Genomic DNA, 22703 nt, shown 5'->3' on the forward strand with positions numbered 1-22703 from the left:
TGAACCGTTTTGCATTTCTCGTAATAAAAACTAGCTCCGTAACTGGTAGTAGCGAACGGGTGTTGTTCAATATTGACGATGACGTGATAACATAATGAAGTAAATATTACATAAGCTGGGAACTTCAATATTTAGGAGTGGTTTTGATTTATTCGAATAAATAAATTGTTAGTTAATGGCATGCTCATCTTTGGCTTAGTATATAATTTAGAAACATCATTTTTTAATAAATATAAAATTGATTGGTTATTGGTTCTTTGGTGATTCGTTTTTTAATACGGAATTCTATCGGTTTTGATTCACAGGGTTTGACTTTATCGTAAATTGCATTGATAGCGTGAGACTCGGTTGATTCTGAATTTTATGTGTGTCCTTGAAAAGCTGGTACCAGGGTTGCATGTGGCATTAGAGTCAGGATATTAGGATGATGCACGCGACTTCATGCATCGTTCAAGGTTCATCGAACTGATTTTATTTCAGTTGAAGATAAAATAGTAATATAGAATAAATTAAAATAATAAGAAAAGTTATTTCCGATTTTATGCCTTTGTAAGTATTTATTACCTTATAAGTAAATGTTAGGCCATAACTGAATGATAGTTAATTAGACAAATGAGTAATATGGCTATAGAATAGATGGAAATAAATAAAATTGTAAGTTTATAGTCGATGTTATGATTTTGCTAGATTTCCGATACAGAACATCTGATAAGTAACAAAATGCTTTTCTTTTTTTTTATAAAAGAAAAAAAATACGCAATAATCTAACCTTATCATTAAAGGTATAAAAAGGTTCAACGACTTGAAGTTTCAATCATCATTATAACATAGATATTAAGTATAATGGGCAAAGTTAGGCGGACAAATTCACCAAGAATTCGGCGCGTCGCGTGACGACACTGACTTGTACGAGTATTTATTTACAACACGATACAAGAATAAAACATTTGTATTCGAATCAGATGACTTTCCTTACTATTCGTTTCTGTTAAAATTAGTTTTATCATAATCGTATCAGGTAATTCTACAGACAATTTCACTGTATAAATAATTAGTTTGATGTTTAGATTTTAGGTAGCTATTTCTACTTAAGCTAGTCGTGATCAAAGTACCTTAGGGTTATTTGAAATTGAAAAACCACTAGGCAAGCTGAAAAATTACTTTATATTTTCCTGCGATAATATATCAATAAACGCTTCGCATTCGAAGTTCGCAATAAACATAGGATAAGGGACAATCTTTTGATATATCACTAGAGCAATATTCTGTGCTACTAAAACGATAACATAGGTAATTTATATTTCTAATTCTAAATGAAGTAAAGATTTCGTTTTATTTAATATACATAGCTCGATCTTGGTCAGCTCTATAGCTGGCCATGGAATCGATGAACTGAACATTTGGTTTGCAAATTCCTACCGTCCATTTCTAAATCACCTACGCGTTATTACGCCTAATCGCGTCTACCTTGATCTAATTGCCTTATTCTATATAAAATAGACTAAATATTATACATAAGAGTCAGTAAATGTCCCAAAGCTGGGCAATAGCCTATTCTCCTCACGCGAAGAAGATTTGGAATTCATTCTATTACGATGTTTGCAAGCTTCCTCTCAATGTTTTACAGAGCATGAGATGAATAAATAATAAACTGCGCATAGAACTCAGCGTTGCTAGCCCAGGTTTGAACCCGCTATCATATACTGTAGAATATAGTGTATTTTTTTAAATATTTTTCTTAATTACATATTACAACTTCTCCATTGATGCAATTCATAAATCGCTTAATTTCTTTGAATTATTTTGCTATTTAACTTAAGCTGTATATTATTCAAATATTTTTAAAAAGAATACTAGTAGAATACTAGGTATATATAGAATGCTGTAATTCCTTCACACTAGAGATTAATATGCATTTAGATTGCTTTCCATAAAAGGCTGCAACAGATCTCGTAACCTCGTTTTAACGAGAAATTAGCATATATAGCTCATGTTCCTGCCTTAAGCAAACTAAATACTAATACTATTCTAAGGTTTTTAAACAAAGTTGTTTTTAAGTATTTTAAGATATATCAAAAATATCTCATATTCATCTTAGTATTACGTATAGTATTTACGTAAACAAAATATTACATAATACTCCACCTGGATCTCATATCAGAGAAGCTCATTCGAAATATGTATAATATGCATTTCCCTCAACTCAAAAGATTGTAGGAGAGTGACAGTTTACTCGGGCGTTCATTGGTTCGTTGTGTGTACGGGAACTTAATACCTTTGTGGTATATTCCTCTATTACAGCCTCACTTGACGACTTTCACTATTGTGAAAACTTTGAAACTAGCACGGTACTTTTACCGACTTTGTGATTCATTTCTCTCATTTCGGGATTTCGCTAAGGTATCATGTTACAATACATATATTTGTACCTAATAAATAGACTTTATAGAGTATACAGTATTTTAGTTGCTTATATTATTTCAGTAATGATGATGTCAATGATTTTTTCAGCAGTTTTACAATAACCCGTATAAAACAATGGATTTGTTTAAAATGACATATGTTGTATTTGTATTTCGAATGTAATATTTAAAAAAAAATGTTTAGTTTTTAAATGATTGGCAATATTGTATATACATATATATATAAAAAGTTGATAAAAAAAAATATAAACTAATAAACCTAGGACCAATACCTCTCGTGTAACTGATTGAAATCACTGGTGGATGAAAAAGGCAAGTTTCTGCGATAAGCAGTTGTAAACATTTTAATGGTACATTTGTTTGATTGTATAAGTGATTAGGTTTATCTGGGTATTTATGATCATGGAGTTGTTTATTCAAGGTATTTAGCTGTATTGGAATTTTATTCAAGTTTTCCACTACCTTGGTGTACATATATCCCATACACACACGCGGTATATATTTTATCTGGGTGAATTTTAATTTGTGAATGAGAGTTAGGTATTGTAATAACTCCGGAGTTTACTATAGACATCTAAATCTACTACCGGTTCAGAAATAAACACTTCAGACCTGAGGAGAACCGCAAAAAGGATCTGAGTGTCTCCGGTTTTTTTAATACGTTTGTTATTGTTTACAATGCAATTAAGTATTTATATTTGTATTTACGAGAGTCGATCTATGTATGCCAAGGGTGCTATCATCAACAAATTCCCTAGTTTTAAAATATCTTTTAAAACGCAAACGTTACTTAAGGATTTTACGATTGACCATTTTTAACATTTGCTGGGATTTAGTTGTAAAAGCGTACACATTGTCCTACAAAATTAGTAATTCAGATATCGGGTAACATACGTAACTAATTCATAAGCATAGCATAGCATAGCATAGCATATGCATAAGCATAAGAAAGCTTATGCTTGTTTCTGGTAATAGTAGTATGTACTTCAAGAAATGCAAATGCTTCGTTTCAATGATTTATCGATATCCCATGATGGCCCATTTGACCATAAACATGCTAATAAAAGTTATATTAGAATGATTAATTGCTACTATCTTGAAGTCAGGTGTGGATTTATATTTGAAGGTCGTTAACGGTCTGTGGGACGGGTGATGTCAGACAAGATCGTGTGGGAAGCTTTTGTACGAACCTCCAATTTAGGACTGTACACACATGCTCAATATCTCGTTTAAAGTATAAAATTATTTATGTGTGATATAAAGTTGATTCACAAGAAACATAATGTTTGAAAACATTATGTTTTGTATTTAGTTGATATGAGTGAAAGCGTACTGCTATTAACCAACTAGAACTAGCCTGAATTCTAGACTCTAGATTATACTTATGTTTTATATAATGTTTCTTTATAAATATTTACTAATTATACAAGCGTTTGGCGAAACAACAATATACATACATATATTCTAAGTTTCTATCTGGAATATAATCTTTGTATTTTATATTATTAATTTATTTTATCTTACTATACAATAGTTAGATGAAAGCATAGATTGGTGTTCGTGAGGCATACTATAGCTATAATTATCGATATCAAATCAGTTTTAGACAAAGTATGAAGCAATAACATTACACGTTAAATCACGATGTACCGAATTTAAAAACGTGACGGAGGTTAAGATTAATTTTTACGACGCATTAACGTCGTATTCAACGCTTATATATTTAAGTGCTAACGATAAAATGTAACACAAATATAACTCATGACTAATGTCAGTTAAAGAAGACTTTGTTTGTGACATGTTAGTATGGCATCAATCATGGCGGATTACCCACAGTTTACGTTGAAGGAAATTTAGAATTATTATAATTAAACAAAAATGTTTTTAATCATAGTTTAATGTTGAAAAGATGTTTTATGTTTTGAAATGAACTAAGTTGTTTAAACGTATTTAAAATTTTAATATTGATGAAATAATTTTGAATATATATATATTTTTATATTTATATTATACGATGGAAGAAGGCCATTTTATTAGTTGTTTGGCGGTAAAATCGACACGTGTGATGGTCACGTGTGGAAATATGTGATAAAATTGATTTGTAATGCATTGTTCTTTAATAACCGCTGAGACGAATTAAGAATTTTAATCAAGTATAATTTTTAAAATATCCACTCGTAATCGTTTTATTATAATTTTTAAATAAGTATAATTTGGTACAATTACTTATATGAGATTAAGAGAGTGAGGGAATAGGAAAGCACTTGTAATGGGCACATAGTATTGTGCACAAACTGAGTATAAAATATTTGCTCGCGCGCACTTTTCCAGTGCAAATAGCGGCAGTAGCCAGAAGAAATTTTACTACTTATCTGTATTTTTTTACAAAGGAACATTTCGTCTCACACATGTCATAGTATGTTTTTTAAGAAAACTTATTATGCATGTAATAGTTATCAGATTAACCACGAAACAATAGTAGGTAACTTTGTCATGTTAATGATAATTTCCTTTATTATTTTGAACGATTTTAGGTTAACTAGTTATGAATTGAGCACGGATTTGTGGTAAAACTATAAACTAATCAGTTCAGATAACACGAACATAATTACGGGACCACTGGAAGCTTTAAGTGGGTGAATTAGTAGAAAGCTACCGGAAAGTGAATCGGTAGTGTAGTACTGTGTACCGGTTCGTGCACTAAATATCTAAGCCTTGGATATTACTATATTTAATGAAATTAATAAATCGGAAACAATCAAAATCAAATGATTATTATTTGTTACATGTGTATGAAGATTTATTTTACCTAAGATTTACCGGAACTTGTTTTTTTAAATTAATATTTATAAGATAAGATATATAATAATTATAAATAATCTATTGTGTTTGACGATTTTTTATCGTTTCTGTGCTATACGTACCGTTCGAATTATAACAAACATTTTGATTTGATTTTGTAATTGATTTTATAAGTTTAAAAAAATATATGTAATACACATTTTCGTTAATTCATGAAAAATAATATTGAAAAGAACATGAGATCGTAACAAATATTTCAAACACCCTCTAGCTTCAATCTATCCATCTGTTACAAAAATGCGATCTCTTTAACTTCTAAAGGGATTGAAAGTAAGAACAAATAACACGACTGTGATGTTTCCTGGCAGAAAGTCGCATTACGAAGAGCATTTTTAACACAAATCAAGTTTATACACTTCCTAGATTTTCTCATTATTCTACCAAGGTTCGCGAGTAATAACTCTAAGATATATTATTATCGGACCAGTTTTTATATACATATTTTATTGTTATCTGACCTCCGCGATCCTTTATTGATGCATCAATAATTTATTCGTGGAATGGTCTTACTACGTAACGCATAGAATTATTTACACCTTTCTTCTGTTTCATTTATATGAAATAAAAATGGTAACTACTCCTATTTTACTCAGTTAGAAAAAAAAGTAATGAAAAGGTCAGTTCTCAGTTCGTCAAATTCAAGATCACGTTGCAGAAAATGTACTACACGTGTTGTTCTTACACCAATACGACGAATCTAACATATTGTGCTACAAATGCGTGTGAGTATACTTGAACACTTATCCTTTAAGCTAGATCTTAATATTACAGAGTATTTATATATTTATTACTGTAAAATACTCATCAAGGTATAACTCAACCCAGGCGGTCTTATTACATGTCCTGTTACCAGATATATATTTCTTTATAACGATGATTTATGGATGACATTAGATTTGATCAAGTTATATTCAATACTGTTTTCGGATCATAAATGGAGCAGGAAAACTGCACTGTTAATAAACAGGGCCAAGGGTTGAGACTAATCAAATATGATAAAACTATGAAGGTTGAGGTGAACCACGCGCCATATGTTTGCAATACCTTATATGCAGCACATTCGTCTTGCTGTCCATTCAACTGTCGACCTTATCGCGATCGAATTGGAGTTTAAGGAAATTATTTACGCATTACGTCATCATATTAATTATCTTATATACATCTGGCAGATTCCTATATATCACCTTCCAACTCGTATATGGTAGTAAAGTCGTATTCGTTGTAATGAAGTAAAAATATGTTGACATTATCGGAATTGTATAAGAATTTTTACGTCTCGATAAATAATTGGCCTAAAATATTCTGGGTCAATGTCAATCGTAAATTTGCAAGTAAAGTGCTTAATAAGATATTTACTAGTGGATTTGCTATTTAGTGTAAATAACTCAAGTGACAAAGTAACTGATAATTTACGGAAAAGATTTTTATAGAGTTTAGAAATAATTGATAAGTCTAAACAATGTAAACAATCCAATACGTACGGTAGAATAAATATAGATATAAAAATATTTTTTGTGTTCTAATTCGAAGGCCGGCAAGCAAATGACAAGTCTGTTCATAGACTCTTTGAATGACATTAGCTCTTCCTTATATATAAGACGGTGATAAATAGAGTAATAAAATAAGATATTTATTGTACTCATAATTTGATAAAATCCACGGATGTATGTGAATTTGTTTCAATCATTTTATTTATTAAACAAATATTTTTATTCGCATGTTATGCTAACAACTAACACAAAATAAATAACTGGATTATTATTATTTTTTTTTAAATTTTAATTCTTAATTCGAAATGGAATCAATTTGGAGACACCAATTAAGAATGCCTCGAGTTTCAAGCTTTAAATGTTTTTGAAAGTATACGTATATAATCAGTCATTTCACCAAGAGTTCATTGATAGTATTCACTTATATTACTACAAGGCGAATCATAAGGTATTTCGAAGGAATTTTATTTCCAATCCAATATAAATACTATAAACGAAATACAAACCTGACACGCGATTAGATGTGATTGACATTTAAGTAGGTAAGCTTTATTTCTTGGTATTATTATAGTAATAATTTTATGACATTTTTTTTATATTTAAAGTTAAACTGTTTTCAAATAAAACAAAAAAGAAACTAAGTTCGATTAAAGAGTTTATTTGTATTTTTCAATTTGAAATATTAATAAAAAATAGTCTCGTGAAGTCGCAAGAAACGGTAACACATCTTGAATTACAATTACAAATCGTTGACTTTCTCTAATAATCTAAATACGTGATCTTATGGTTTTTATTCAACTTTTATGGTATGTACTTTATTCTATCTATTTATACGATCGGTAAATACTGATATGAGAGAGGCGTTTTTGACAATCATAATCAGCCTGTAAATTTCCCACTGCTGGGCTAAGGCCTCCTCTACTGTTGAGGAGAAGGTATGGAGCATATTCCACCACGCTGCTCTAATGCGGGTTGGTGGAATACACATGTGGCAGAATTTCGTTGAAATTAGACACATGCAGGTTTCCTCACGATGTTTTCCTTCACCGCCGAGCACGAGATGAATTATAAACACAAATTAAGCACATGAAAATTCAGTGGTGCCTGCCTGGGTTTGAACCCGAAATCATCGGTTAAGATGCACGCGTTCTAACCACTGGGCCATCTCGGCTCTTTTTGACAATCTTTGAGCAACTATTATTTACAACGACTAGATCAACTTTACTATATTCATTTTAATATTAACTTTAATTAACTTATTTCATATTTAAATATGATATTACAACCCCTTAACCTCAGCTGGGATTTCGCTCTTAGAGTAAGCTGGATACACGTATGGAAACATTTCATCCATAATATTTATTAATCGAGCACAAGAGGAATTTAAAAAAAATTAAGGATTTAAATAATAAGTCCGCCCGGATATAAATCTTCGTAGTAATTTATATAACTTGCATGATATTTATTTTATTGGTTAATAAAATAATTGAACAAGTGGACGCTTATTGTGGCTTAAAGACGTAAAGAAATTAGCATAATAATAATCAGACCAATTTTGATAGCTTCCATAAAATACACATATATTTAATTTATGATATAATTTTTACTTATAATTTAGTATATACACATATACTAAATTATAAGTAAAAGTATTTAGATCGCAATTAATTTAATATTCTTACTTTACACAATGTTTCCATAAAACGCGTCTTCCGGGACGTTTCCGGATCATTCTGAATACAGGACTTCACATAATTTCTAGTCCATTTATTTTATACTGAAGCTGTTATTTGCGAAATTATATTTCAGCTGTGAAATATATTACATATATTTTTTACATTCTTTTTCCTTTGTTTTTTGTAAATTATACACTTTATAAAAGAGCCTTTGTTTTATTTTCAAGCATCAGTGAATTAAAACGAAACAATTTACAACTTTTTTAAGGTGGTCTTTGTATTTATGTCACTGTTTTATGAGTATTTATGTTTTTCATTTCGACTTGATCATTGTCGATTTATCTCTACTACCTTATACTAATATTATAAATGCAAAAGTAACTGTCTGTTTGTCTGTCTGTTGCTCTTTCACGGCCTAACAACTGGCTGACGACCAACTCATAAAACAAGAGCGAAGACTATTTCCTATATTTAGTTGTAACATTGTTATTGTTGACACTTGCTCGGTTTCTGCTACAAAAGATGGAGCGTGAGTCGAATTGGAAATTTTTATATTTCAAGAGGTGTTAAAACACTTACCTAGTAGGCCTTAGCTAGTAGATGTTGCTTAAAATAAAATCTTTCATAATCACTTATAGCATTTAAGATGCACTTGTATTCCACAGTTAAACCGTAGACGATGTTTTAGATCTGAAATAACTTTTATGATTTTTTTTATTGGTCATTCTACTCGTACTTCGTACTAGTGGAATAATAATTATTAAAAGTTAAATAAAACTAATGAATTTCATTTAAGATTCAAGTTTTAAACCGTCACAAACATTGTATGATTATATATTTGCGCAGTTACTCAAAAAGATAGTAGGTAACTGAATTAGTGTTTTATTTTAATAATAATTAAAATTATTTTAATGTTTAATTTTAATTTTATTTTTATTAAAATGTATAAATATATGAGTAGATTGAAAATGTACAGCCTAGTTGTTTATGTCATTTACATCTAATAAATGTAATAATTGATTATAAATTTTAATAATAAATCGATTATTATTCAGTATCAGTATTTATAAAACCAAAATCGAGGTGAAGGTCAAATATTGTGTGTATACTAATTAGCGTCAGCTCCATGTTTACTCAGTATATAGACAGTATAAATATACTAAAATGTTTCACCTTTATTGCTTTTAACATAAGGAATAAATTTACTAATAAAATCTTTAAAGAAATGCAAATGATTTAACACGTCGCGCCTTCGCTAAAGTATTTGTTGTATACAAAACAAATAATTAGTTATGATCGCATTTAAAAAAATAAACTTGCGAAAATATTTTTTTACGAACATTTTAAATATAATTTGGAATTAATAAATGAACTTAAAAATCAGCCTTCAACTGAATGTAAACACTAATTGAATGAAAGGAGAGGACTACATTCGATTACGCCCGAATGAATTAATGGGCGGATAAAATGGAAGCTATGGAGAAGTGTTAATTAATGTTCGGCGTTACTGTAAAATCATTGAAATTTCAAATGTTGAAAAAATATTTAATTTGATTGAGCGTACATACGTTCATTAGATTTAGTTTATATTATTTTAATTAATTATTCTTAACTGATAATATTAAAAAATGCATTAAATATAAAGTTAAGTGTAATTAATAACTTATTTTATGTATCTGCGTATTTTAAAGTTTTGCTATAACTATAAAATATAAAATATTTATAAGAGATAACCTGCAATTGTTTTCCTCGGATCGCCAAGCAAGCAGTGATCTTTCATGGCGCAACAAAACTTTTTGTTTTCCCGCTCAGCTGTTGCGTTCGGGAGGAACATCGACAATATGGCGACATCCTCATTGTTTTCCCGCGCCCTCCGTATCCTTTCCTGTCCTACCGTCTTTGTCGTCAAATGTAGACGCGACTTAAAGTCGTCACTTAACACGTCCGCCGACATGGCTTTTAACTTTTTTATTAAATAAAATAAAAAGAAATTTCGAAATTCCAAAAGAATAGAATTATAAAAAATGCAAAAGTTATATTTTAATTTTTTTTTTATTGTCGTCGCGCGGAAATTTTAACAGAGTGTTTATTCACGACAGCGGTGAGCAGGCTTCTCGGCTCGCGGTGCGGTACTGAACTGAGTGCCGTGTCGCGGCGTTCAAGTGAACGTGTAGGATGTAGGCTGTATATTGAACTTAATTGATCAAATATGATACCGTTTCGGATTCTTTAAAGAAACGGACAATGAGGAAGTAATAGAGTCATCTCGTTGATTAAGCCGTTGTGAAGATGCCGACATGAAAGTTTGCAATTGTCCTTAATTCTTCATTGACATCAAAATTTGTGCTCGCAGAATTTAGGTTAGTTTTGGTAAGGCAAGACTAGAGTGCAGCCAACAAATAAAATTTTAAATTTTGGCGCTATCACTTTTGTCTATTTTAAATTATATAATATTTTTATTTAAATGTTGTCAATTGTAAATTAGCACGGTATTTTAATAATAAGCAGTAGAAATATTCTCATTGTACTTTTATTTAATCATGTCGTAAGATCATATCGTAGATTTTTTATAGTTAAACATTGTGCTGAATTATTCTTAAGCGCTTGATTTCTAAAGTGCTCCATATAAAAAGTAAAGGGTGAAAAGTTAGGAAAAACTCTGTATTCAACGACTTGTTTAATCGTCTAGAGATGATCACGAAGTAAAGTAGCCCTTGTGACATGCAATTTAAAGTTTAAAATCTTTTAAATAATACTTGTTCCCGTAAATTACAGAGAGAAGAAGAAAGTAATGAGAATAGGTTAATGCGAAAAGTAAATATTACCTAGGCTGGGGTAAAAATTCCAAGTGCATTTGATGTGTATATATTATACACATTTGTATAAACATTAGTTACTATATATAATTTAAACATATTTTGTTAATATGTTTTTAAGATTGCTCGAAGAAACTTCAAGCGCTAATTATTATGACACAACTTAAAGTTAATAATTCTATGCATTTCATATGATTACTCATATACCTACGTTGCATGTACTAGATTGATGTCTAGGTAATGCCTAGGTGTCATTATAGTTATCTCGAATCAAATGATAAATTAACGGCACTGATGTTCTTGAGATGTAATATAATATGACGCCTTGTGAATGCACTAAAGGTCGTACATGTCAACTTGCCTACATTTCACCTCGCATATTAACTTAGGAATGTTTTATTAGGCATGATACTACCATATATATCATGTATATAAAATCCAGATGCATTATAGTCTAGGTATTTCTTCTATTTGATTTATATTTACTGTACTTCTCGTACAGTCATCACAATGACGGACACGAGAATATAAAATTAAAATTTTCAAATCAGTGGTAAGAAATTATTAATATTTTTATAGAATGAGTTAATTTTTGATTCGAAATAAAATAAAAACAATTTTGAAATAATTTAATAATAAGTTATCGCATTATGTAGTGAGTTCAAAATCCATTATATTGCGAATATATTATACATTAATTTGTATCAATATAAAAGTGTCATGTCTAACATTACAGTTACTTTTTTGTTTTGTTAAATATTAAAAAAAAAAAAAGCTAAAACATAAATGAAGATTAATTCTATAGTACATTTTCTACAAGAATATATTAAGTTTACATTCAAATTCAAATTGTTTTAGAACATCAAATTGCGTGAAAATTTATTACATATTAAACTGTCACATGAATATTCATAATATCACGTCAAAGTACTTCAATTTAATCGGTTTATTTAATCTATGCGGACGTTTACAGCACTAACGAGTGCTGACTGATTTAAAACGGTCGTATTTATTCAGCCGATGATTTTTCCTGCTTCAAAAACGTTTCAACGGTTCTTTATTATTTATATTAGTTTTTATTGGGATACAGTAAAATTTGATTCTGAAATATCATTTTATTTTCACAACAAAGTTTCTCAAAGTTGCTAAGGATATATAGTATTGTAGATTCAAAAGGTAATATGTCAATATCAAGTTTTTTATTTAAGGTTTGATATCGAGGTTGATAAATTTAAAAAAGTTGACGCGATTGTATATACAGACAAAAATTTAGTTATTAATATATAATGTCCGGTATATATTTAGGATGACATAGTTTATGACATAATATATAAACATACAACGGTGAGTCACAAGCAAGAAAACTGCTTTAAGAGAATTAATTGGTATAATTTGTACAAAAAAACGTGGCAGAATTTATTGGTTTATTATTTAAATAGACTTAAAAAAAAAAAGAGTAATGGTATGTCGAATTTAAATATTTTGTTTAGTAAAATACTTAAAGGTAGATTTAAAACAGGAAAATAATTTGATTTAAAGATCTTTGAGCTTTAAATGTTTTTGAACCGTGGTTAGTGAGATAAGGTTTTACAGTGATGTTTAACTTTTTTAGGGATACTATTTGGTCAATAAAATATCTTAACATTCGTAAGTAGTGCATTGAATACAGAGACTTATTACAAATATTCTATTCTATTTATACTTGCTACTCTACTTGTTCTACTACTCTTTTACCTATAAAATCTTTTTCTCGTTACCATTTTAATCGTGTGTTTTAAAGTCATTTCACGTGTTTAGTTTACTCAAATTTTGTCTCGGGTTTAAGTGTGTTTACTGAATTGAATGTATTTAAAGGTCATGAGTGTCTATTATTAGCTCGGTCTTTCTAACTGTCACTAAGTAGCAAGAGTTAAATATTTTTCGCTTGATACAGTTAGCGCCTAATAAATCAGAAGTGGCATTTTAAATACTTTATTTTTTTTTTTAAATCGATCGTTAATTGTATGTGTTTGCGTGTTTGTGTATGAAGCTAATATTTTTGAATATTTTCCTTTCTTAAGGATTTTGTTATTTAAAACACTAATGTTTATTTAAAAACACAAAAACAGTCACATCGAAAGTATTTCTAGTTTTTATGAAAAACTTTTTTTTATTCGTCAAAGCCATGCCTACCGACGTGCCTAATCATAACACAGCGACCTTTGCATCTAAAGCAGAAGAAATTGCCAAGTGCATCACGTACAGGAGTTATAACACGTTGGGTACCTACGTCAAGTGTTAATTAATTCCACGTAATTATTGGCGTAAGTTCTAATCATTAGGTACGTTATAAGTTGTATTTGTTTACAATTCAAAGAAGTAAAATGTTCAACCTATTTAATTGGAACTCTTATCATTCGAAACTTTAACTGTCTTTCGATTTTCCAATTAAGAATATAGAACAAGAACACTGTTCTTAAATTAAACCTTCTTAAATCTGTATAGTAAACATTAAAAATAAATCAAAAATTTAAACTTTATCACTTTTATTTGACCGAAAACATTCAATCGACAAATAGTTCTTAACGGTCAAAACAGTTTCAGAATTTCGCAAATCACGACACATCATAACGGTATTAAATCCTGGTCAGCAAAAAATACGAGTAAATATCGTTTGTCTGAAATAAGGTGGTTCACAATAGGTCGGACCGACACTTTTGTCGTACCGAAAAGTATATAATTATGTTTTTTAATACTATAGCACTGGTGTGATCCGATAATCGTCTACGACACATTGACCCCACGCTTTGCCACAGTTTTAATGTCGGCTCGGATATTGTTAGTGTTAAGTTTTGTATTGCGTCACCGATAAGTGTAGGCACGACTCAGATTGTGAAAAGCAAGCGCCGATAATCGGCCGATTTAAGTCCGCTCTAATATGAACAAGCTAAACACTTCTATATAATTTACACGCAAGAATTGTACTTGTTTATTTAAATAATTTTGGGCACAATCAAACAACAATCAACAAGGGAATTAAAATATGACATATCATGACATATCTTTGGACATTTGCGTGTATAGCATATGAAAAAATATACGTGAAGGCAGTATGGTTATAAACGTAGAAAGTAATGTTACTGCTCACAAACAATGTATTTATTATTTATATCTTTTTTTCGTGACACAGATCATTCATAGAGTATTTTATTTCAGATAATTTATCGATTCGATTCTCATACATTCCAATACCTAATTTATAATTACAAAAGGCGGACGATATTTTTGTCTGTGTTGGTTCAGAAATGAATACAATTGTATTGTGAATCATAAAATATGTTGCGGTCCCGTAAGATTAATGTTATTTTAAAGCGTGGGAGGTAATTGACGTTCCAGTTTAAAAAACACATTCATTATATATTCCTATTGTACGGGAGCTGATGCATAAATAATTGATAAGTAGTTTCATTATTTGAAAGTACAACCTATTAAAGCTTCCGTTTATATTTTTAAAACCGTAACTACTTAAGTATTTGAGTTAACTTAATGTTTGTTGGATACAAAATAAATAGATGTGTTAGAATATAATGGTGTCTTATTACAGCACTAACCGTTTATTTTATTTTATATGAGATGGTGTGACGTAATAGTGTGTATGTGTGTATGTCTGAGTGTGTGTAACGTAAACTTTATATTGCTACTAGGTATATAAAATATTGGTTTATTATATATTATTGGTAACCCCTTAAAGATTACAATAACAAGTGCTTTTTTGTTCATGAGATTCAATACATATTTAAAAGCATAATATTTGTTCTATTGCTTACATTTCTTAATGAGAATTTTATTAAAGGAGTTTTTATTCGAAGCTAAATAAAGATTGACAAGCGACATCCATATAAGTAGACGTATCAGAATCAATTCAATTTATTTTTTCAATCAGCACCCATGCATTAGTAAGGTATCGTTACAAGGCTCGTGATTGATCGTACAGTTCGATTTACGAGCTTCGAAGCGAATAGTGATATCGAATTAAGTGTTGGACGTGTGATGGAATTAATACAAAACGTCGATTAATTAATTACTGGTTTTAATTTCCAATTTTTGGGCATTGTCGTAAATAGCCTTTTTTATAAAATTTTAATGTTAACATTAATGTGCTTATGACCGATTTTGGCTAAATACGCCAATGTCAAAGAAGATTAGCCAGTTGCACAGAAGATAATTCAGTGAACAAGATTGAACATGCCCGAGTGCTTGAGTCTTAACTTCAGATTGTTACTGGAAGTGAAGTTGGCGCGTTCGGGATTTCATCCAATGTCCTCAGAATATACACATGTAGCATCCTAATACGCCAGCCAATATACCAAATTAATATGAGAATGTGAATATAGTGTTAAGTGTATTAAAAATGTATGAGTTATTCAGCCAAATACCAATACTATAAACAAGAGTTTCGCTCAATAATGAATGGAGCAATACCACAATCAAATAAATGTCTACTTTCAGCCATATTAATGTAACTCTCATATTAATGTTAATCTCTTGTTCAAAGTCGATTGCTGTACATTAACTGAATCCCGGTGAATGGTAGAAGGGAACTTATCAGTGCTCAGTATTTTTTTGTGAAATAAATTTGGCAAATGTTCATGATATAATATTCTATACATTATTATAATTGTTATTTATAAGATATAAAGGAACAAAGATGTTTCCCTATTGTGGTGGTAATACATAGTTTGAGAAATAATCTAATTTGTTATCAGAAGGTTTTCGTTAATTTTATTAAATAATTTAATATGCACGTAATTTTTACTTCCGAGGAATATATTAAAACTCAAAAGTCCTGTACTGAAGCGTCGAGGCTGCGGCAATGACAATGGCAGGTTTTTTTCTTAAATCACCTTACAGTGCCTTAAGTAGCAAGGGTATGACGCTGCCCTTATACGGGCTAGCAAGTTAACTGCACAGCGGTAACACACACGACTCTACTCTTTAACGAGCTTATAACCTTCTAAGACTTTAATTTATCATTAAAATTCAATAAAATTTAAAAAATATTTCGAGTAATTTTTTCGTATTCTTTTTCATTATTATTACGTATTTATACGATAATTGCCTGTATATTACTATAGGTAATTATCATCTGATTTGTAATTATTTTTGTAATTAAATACTTCGTTCCTTTTTTAAATATATTTAGTAAGATTGTATCTATTAGTTTTCATTGTCTGTGTGTCACAAAATATGAGTCAAATGATAGAAGCATATGTTTCACTAAGCCCTCCCGAGTGTAATTTAACTCTATATTCAATGATCGCGACATCACTCCTTTTATAGATGTAAATGATTTAATGCTGTCGTAAATAAAATGTTTACCGTGAGTACTTAATATATATACGTTTTATCGTTTCGCAGATACACTTACTCTTCGCCTATGTATGTCTGTCGTGTATCTTTTATAAAAAACTTAGCAAAACTTAACATAAAGATCCTTATTTAAGCCTTTTGAAAATCGTTAAGTTTTAGTGATTTCCAGCAGTTTCGTTTACATTTTGTTGTGATATTTTGTTACCACAACATATGATTACTTTTTCAACGAATTCTCATGTTTCTATAACAATAAACCTTCATTATATTATGTTAGGTAATTCCTTTCGTTGAAGCGAAATCCTTTAATTTGAGCAAGCTGTGTGAGGAGATGAAAGACCCCAATTAAACTCGGTTCCATTTAATATTTCCATGTCAGATCTTGTAACAAGGCGGATTTCACGAGAAACTATAAAAGATATGAACATTTTTTTTCAAATGAGACAAGTAAAGCTTCCATTCCTTCAACTATGAATACCAGTTGAATGTATATTTCGTACAGTGCTTAATGAAACTATGCCGCTTTTTTCGCTGTTTAAGTTTTTTCTTGATATATTGATTAATGAAGAAAAGTATCTAACTATCTGTAGTTTACAATAGAATTATGTGTTGCAATGACGACATACATATAAATAATTTATTTCGATTTTCCTCATATAATCAGCATCGAAAATCGAGGTAACATTTTCAAAATATATCAAAGATGTATGATCGGAAGTGACGAATTAAGGAAAATTATTAATGTAGAACTTACCAGCACGGAACACCTCGCCGCAGCCATCGCAGCGGCTGGCGAACTGGGCATCGTAGCAGTTACCGCAGTAGATCTTGTCAAGTTTGGAGCCGAACTGCTTGTCTACCAGCGACACGCGGCACTTGGCGCAGAGGAAGCAAGCTTCGTGCCAGTGCTTGTCTTTGTACGACAAGTCCTGAGGAACGAGATTAGATGTTAACAGTTTTATGATTTTACATCTCAAATCTAAAATTATTTTTATTTTATTGAAATTAAATACGTTGCTGTCCCAACTCAGTAATATTTGCAATGATAATTAAACTATTAATAGATATTAACATTTCTTGGAAAATTATTTTTGTATGGATGGATGGCAGTGGATGGTTGATGTAGTTCTTAACCATTGATCGCGGGTTCAAATTCGGGCAAGCACCACCGAGTTTTTATGAGTTTAAATAGTGTTTATAATTAATTTCGTGATCGACGCTGAAAAAAAATCGTAAAGGAACCTGCGTGTGTCAGGTGCAATTCTGCCATTTGTACATACCTATGTCTACCACCAGGTTGTACAAGAGCGTGATGAAATAAGCTCGTAACCTTCTTCTTAAGATATCATTAAAACTCTCAACGCATAATGATTATATAATTCATTAACAAGAATGTCTTACGTTATAAACCACTCTTAATTACTTAGCAAATAACATGGAAAATGTTAAAAGCATTGACAGTGGTGTCCATGGTTCAGAATGATTAATGAGTTGATTTGAAGTGATGTGCAAATATACAATTATTCTATAAATAAAAACATGGATTGAGTGGAAAAACCCACAAGAAACGATTAGGTTTGTGGACGAAGTTTAAAGATCACGGCGAAGATTAAGCCAAGTATTTTATAAAGGAAAAAAAAAATGACCAACAATTACGACCTAGTGATTTTAATCAGTGTCTATTAAATTTTTAATTATTTGTCTAAAAATTATTAAAACTATTTGGAATCTGATATCTGGTATACAAATACAAGTAAATGTTGTATTTACTGTAAATAATGGCATTCCGAGAGTTAAAGAAGAATTCCAGTAAATAAATAACTATATCTTATATTTCGTATTGAACATGTGTTTGATGTACAAAGTTTAACTTAACTAATAAGTAAACAAGTCTAAACAGAAACCACTCGGCAATTTACGAATGCATCCAATCTCAGAGTTTCAAAATAAAGCCCCTTCATTATGTGTTCTATTCTTGGCACCATCACGAGATCTATTACAGTAACTATGTTAAAACTAAACTAAATGTGATGTCAATAATATATGATGTTTATTTTAGCCGATTACGAAATGCTAAGTGGTGGCATCGTGCATAAATTTGAAAAGAGTCGGATCCACCCATGGTTTCTCAAGGTTGAAACTAAATGAAAACATTAGAATAATACTGTTTCCGACCCAAAAATAGTACGTGACCAGAGGCCAGTTTGTTTTCAAAGAATGATATCGAAATAGTCTCGACAAAAAATAACAAACAATTTCTATAAAATCTTTAACGATACACTAATATTTATTCTTTTGATGAAAATGTGACGTTTCCTTTTACTTCTCCAAAAACTTAAGCTTCTTAATGAACGAGATGTAAGAAAAGTATCGGTGTTACTGTGCAATCAAGACCCGTCATTTTCCTTTTGATCGTTAATTTTTTTCTCGTCATATCTCTACTGAGAGAGCTTCAAAGTAATTTGAATATTAGTACAATTATGATATTGCAGCTGTTTAGCTAACGGTAAAAGTCATTCGTCAGTTGTGATAAGCATATTATAGGTATACTCGATGTTGGCAACGATCGGCCTGGGGCCGTGTGCAGAGGTACGCCCGAAGAATCTGGGCCGACTGGAGTGACAAAACTAAATTTGATCGCCGTAACAAAGCTAAGCGATGCCACTGACTCTGATACCATTCTAATAATGGTATCATTTCGTACACCTATTTGATACGCATACGTTATCACATTTCTTTCATTTTCGTATTGGCACATACACTATGTTCAATGTAATGTATATGTTGATTATGTTATCTGTCATGTATATTTCTACCGCAATATATCTCTTTGTAGTCATATAATTTGTTATTGACAAACAGAACACTTTGATGCAAATCATTTACTAAGTTAAACGCAATTATTTTCAGCTAATTTTATATCGTGATTAGTTCAAAGATACAATTAAATAAGTCGCATTAGACAAAAATAGATATTGATGCCTTTAAATCACTTGTTAATAGAGGATTGATTTCTATTGCTGCAAACCTTAGAGTCGATGCCGATGATCTTGTTGCACTCCTCACAACCATTGGCAAAGACGCTCTCATAGCACTTGATGCAGTAGGGGTGCTCATCTCTGAGCACGTAGCGTTGTCCGGTGAGGGACTCATCACACTGCCAGCAGCAGAAGTGACCACTGTGCCAGTCCTTGTTCATCGCCTTGGTGTATTCGCCACTGAAAATAAGCTGTAAGCAATACAGGCGGTTAATATTGTAAATTTATGGCATAACTTAAAGTTTATATGTTGTAAAAAATAAGTATATTATGGTAACATGAGCTACGTGTATTATAAAAAATAAAAACCTAAATTGCAAAAAATATATTTATGAGGTAAACGTATTTCATACGACGCCATAATTTTTCGTATGTTAATAATATATGTTGCAAGATTTATTACGCAGGTTAGTTTAATATGTACCTTAAATTAGATAGGGTATGTGAGGGTGGCCAGTGTAATAAAAATGCATGGCTAATATCACTAAATAATAAACATCAGATATCAACACATGACACAGACACTGCGGTCACATCGCACTGCGCACGAGGGTCAAGGTTTGGCCACCACTACACATACCCATCATCGTTGGTGGTGGTGGTATTGGTCTGGTCAATTTCAGTGACAGTGACCTCGCCATCCTTGGATTCCCTACGCTTGGTGGATTTTTTGACCTTCCTGGTCTTCCTTTCGGTGGTGGTGTACTGGACTTGAACGTCAACGTCAGCCATGGTAAGAGACGGGGCTGATTTTGCAATAGAAACGATATCACCGAACGCGGTCGCGACCCGAATTCGAATGGCAAGCACCGGTGGGTGAATCGCAGGAATTATTCCAGAATGTTTAGCGCAAGCGCCGGTGGGGGGAGTTCAGGATTTAAATTTGGATGAGTGACGGAGAGGGCAGGTGCGCGGGCGGCGTTTCCAAACGTCCGGAGAATCGCATGTTTCCTTCGATAACCCGCCCGCGAACAGTTACCCCACATCTGTCGACATTTAAAGGGATTCACCGTTAGCTCGAGATGATTTGATGCGGAGCACTTGTAAAATATAGGCCGATCGGTTCTGAGCAATGGATATTGAAATGAAGCGTGAGCTTATCGTTTGGCTGAGATTCAGCGTCTGTTCGATTGTTTAACGATTAGTGATTTACATTCAATGGCCAATATAAATAAACATCGACCTAAATGAATTAAAGGCGATTATAGTCCATAATTTACAGGAATTTGACCCTGTCAGATATGAATTGACATGACAACCGGAGCTCTTTGCTTTTCATCGAGTCTCGAAGTTCGAAATTCGAACTGCGCCAAAAGCGTCATTAACAGTAGTCGCTCGACATTCTTCATAATGCAGTAGCAATTGTTTCTATAAAAATACTTAATAATTTAGTCTAATATATCTTTTTATAATCGTACATTGCCTAGTTTAATATAATGTTTTTAATAATAAAAAAAAAACTTACTTTATTTATAATTAATATACTCTTAATATTACGTAAGATACGTTACAAATAGCTACAGATAGCAAGAATTTGTAGATTGTAGAGAACTTCGAATCTCGATAACGAACGATTATAACAAATGACTTACTAAGAATATACAATATATTGCCAAAATATATATTATATTTTAGACTTGTATAAAAGAGTGTAATATAATCATGTTACGTGTATATGACATAAATTCCTAATTCCTGATATATACATATATTGAGATTAAGATCTGAGATGGCTCCGTAGTATAGCACAGGTGTATGTGCTGACCGTTGGGTGTTCAAACTATTAATTTTTCATCTGGTTAGATTGGATTTATAATTTATCTCGTTCTCGGCGGTGAAGTAAAACGTTAAAAGTAAGCCTTTATTTAAAATAAAACTGTAGAATAAGCTCCAATTCTCCTCCGGCATGAGAGAGGAGAAACACCACGACGCTCGGAATTTAACAAAAAGAGCGTAAATTTCTGGGATCGTGAATGCGTGAGCCGCCTCGCGTGTCCTATTTAAGATGGCCCTGAGGAGGACAACAGTCGGGTTGGCTTCGCGCTGCCGTATGCACTAGAAAGGAATATGAAAGAGCGAGATCACCTACGTCCCCTGATGATTTCCTCCCGAGCTATGCTCCGCCAACCGCGGGCAGGCTGTGCTGTGCAGCACGGGAAGGGACCGCAGATGCGTTACATCAACACGATCCTGCAGTATTTTTAATCCGTGTCTAAGACGGCTATCGCAGTTGTTTTAGTAGGTAAGAACCCCACATAAATCGCCTACCTCCCCCTGGGTCTTGTATAAAGGATTCTGCGTATTTTACTGGAGGTTTTCACTGCGGCTACCCAGTATTGCTACATTTTAACGTTGTTCCTATTATATCTTGGTTTAAACAGGAAAATAATTTCCAAATTTGGTTTTCTAGCTGTTACTGATTTCCAACATGCAAAGAATCTGGGATGCAGCAATACTTAGTATTGTTGCGACCCGGTTTGAAGGCTTAGTGAGCTAGTATGTATAATTAAAAGGGACATCAAAATTTAGCTCTCAAAGTTGATGTGCAGTCGCTATGTAAGGAATATTTGTCATATTTAATGAGATATAATAAAATGTTTAAATGTACACAAAGAGTATGTTGGAAAACCTTTACAATTTTTTTTAAATGTATAGACAGTTTTCAAACTATTAACTTTCTATTTTATTTTAAAAATGAAAAAAAAGTCACCTCGTGACCACGCTACATACAATTCTGTCAAAACGTCAAGCAAACTATGAGGCGTCATCGTGGTTAAAACCGATATATTCATAATTTTTTGATTATTCAAAGATGTAATAAAGTTAGGAAAAAGTGAATGATCTGGCGAGATATCGATGGAAATTGGAACCGTATGTATTTAATAATAGTTTAAAAGAAAAAGAAGCCTTGCTTAAAACTGTATTACGAGGTAGAGACTCGAGGCCTCAATGATTTCTATATTCCATATATATTCCATATATATGGAATGGATTAAACGTTAAGTATTCATGACATTTCGGACACATCTAATTATAATATATTACTTGA

The 22703-nt window shown here is 31.4% G+C and overlaps 1 protein-coding gene across 11 annotated transcripts in view; it reads right to left on the bottom strand.

Annotated features, from left to right (window-relative positions):
• The window catches only part of Lmpt (Limpet), a 151170-nt gene that overhangs the window by 3235 nt on the left and 125232 nt on the right, over positions 1-22703 (bottom strand). For 9 of the 11 annotated variants that reach the window (XM_026634272.2, XM_064215073.1, XM_064215075.1 and 6 more), the window contains 2 exons: positions 19645-19845; positions 17371-17545 (listed from right to left, as the gene is read on the bottom strand). In XM_026634272.2, coding sequence (XP_026490057.1) covers positions 17371-17545; positions 19645-19845 — 376 coding nt within the window. Of the gene's footprint in view, positions 1-10185; positions 10493-17370; positions 17546-19644; positions 19846-20234; positions 20513-22703 lie in introns of those variants that run through there. The other 2 variants (XM_026634274.2, XM_026634276.2) reach the window with 2 other exon arrangements.

This window comes from Vanessa tameamea, chromosome 6 (genome assembly GCF_037043105.1).
Source record: "Vanessa tameamea isolate UH-Manoa-2023 chromosome 6, ilVanTame1 primary haplotype, whole genome shotgun sequence".
NCBI classification, from domain to species: domain Eukaryota; kingdom Metazoa; phylum Arthropoda; class Insecta; order Lepidoptera; family Nymphalidae; genus Vanessa; species Vanessa tameamea.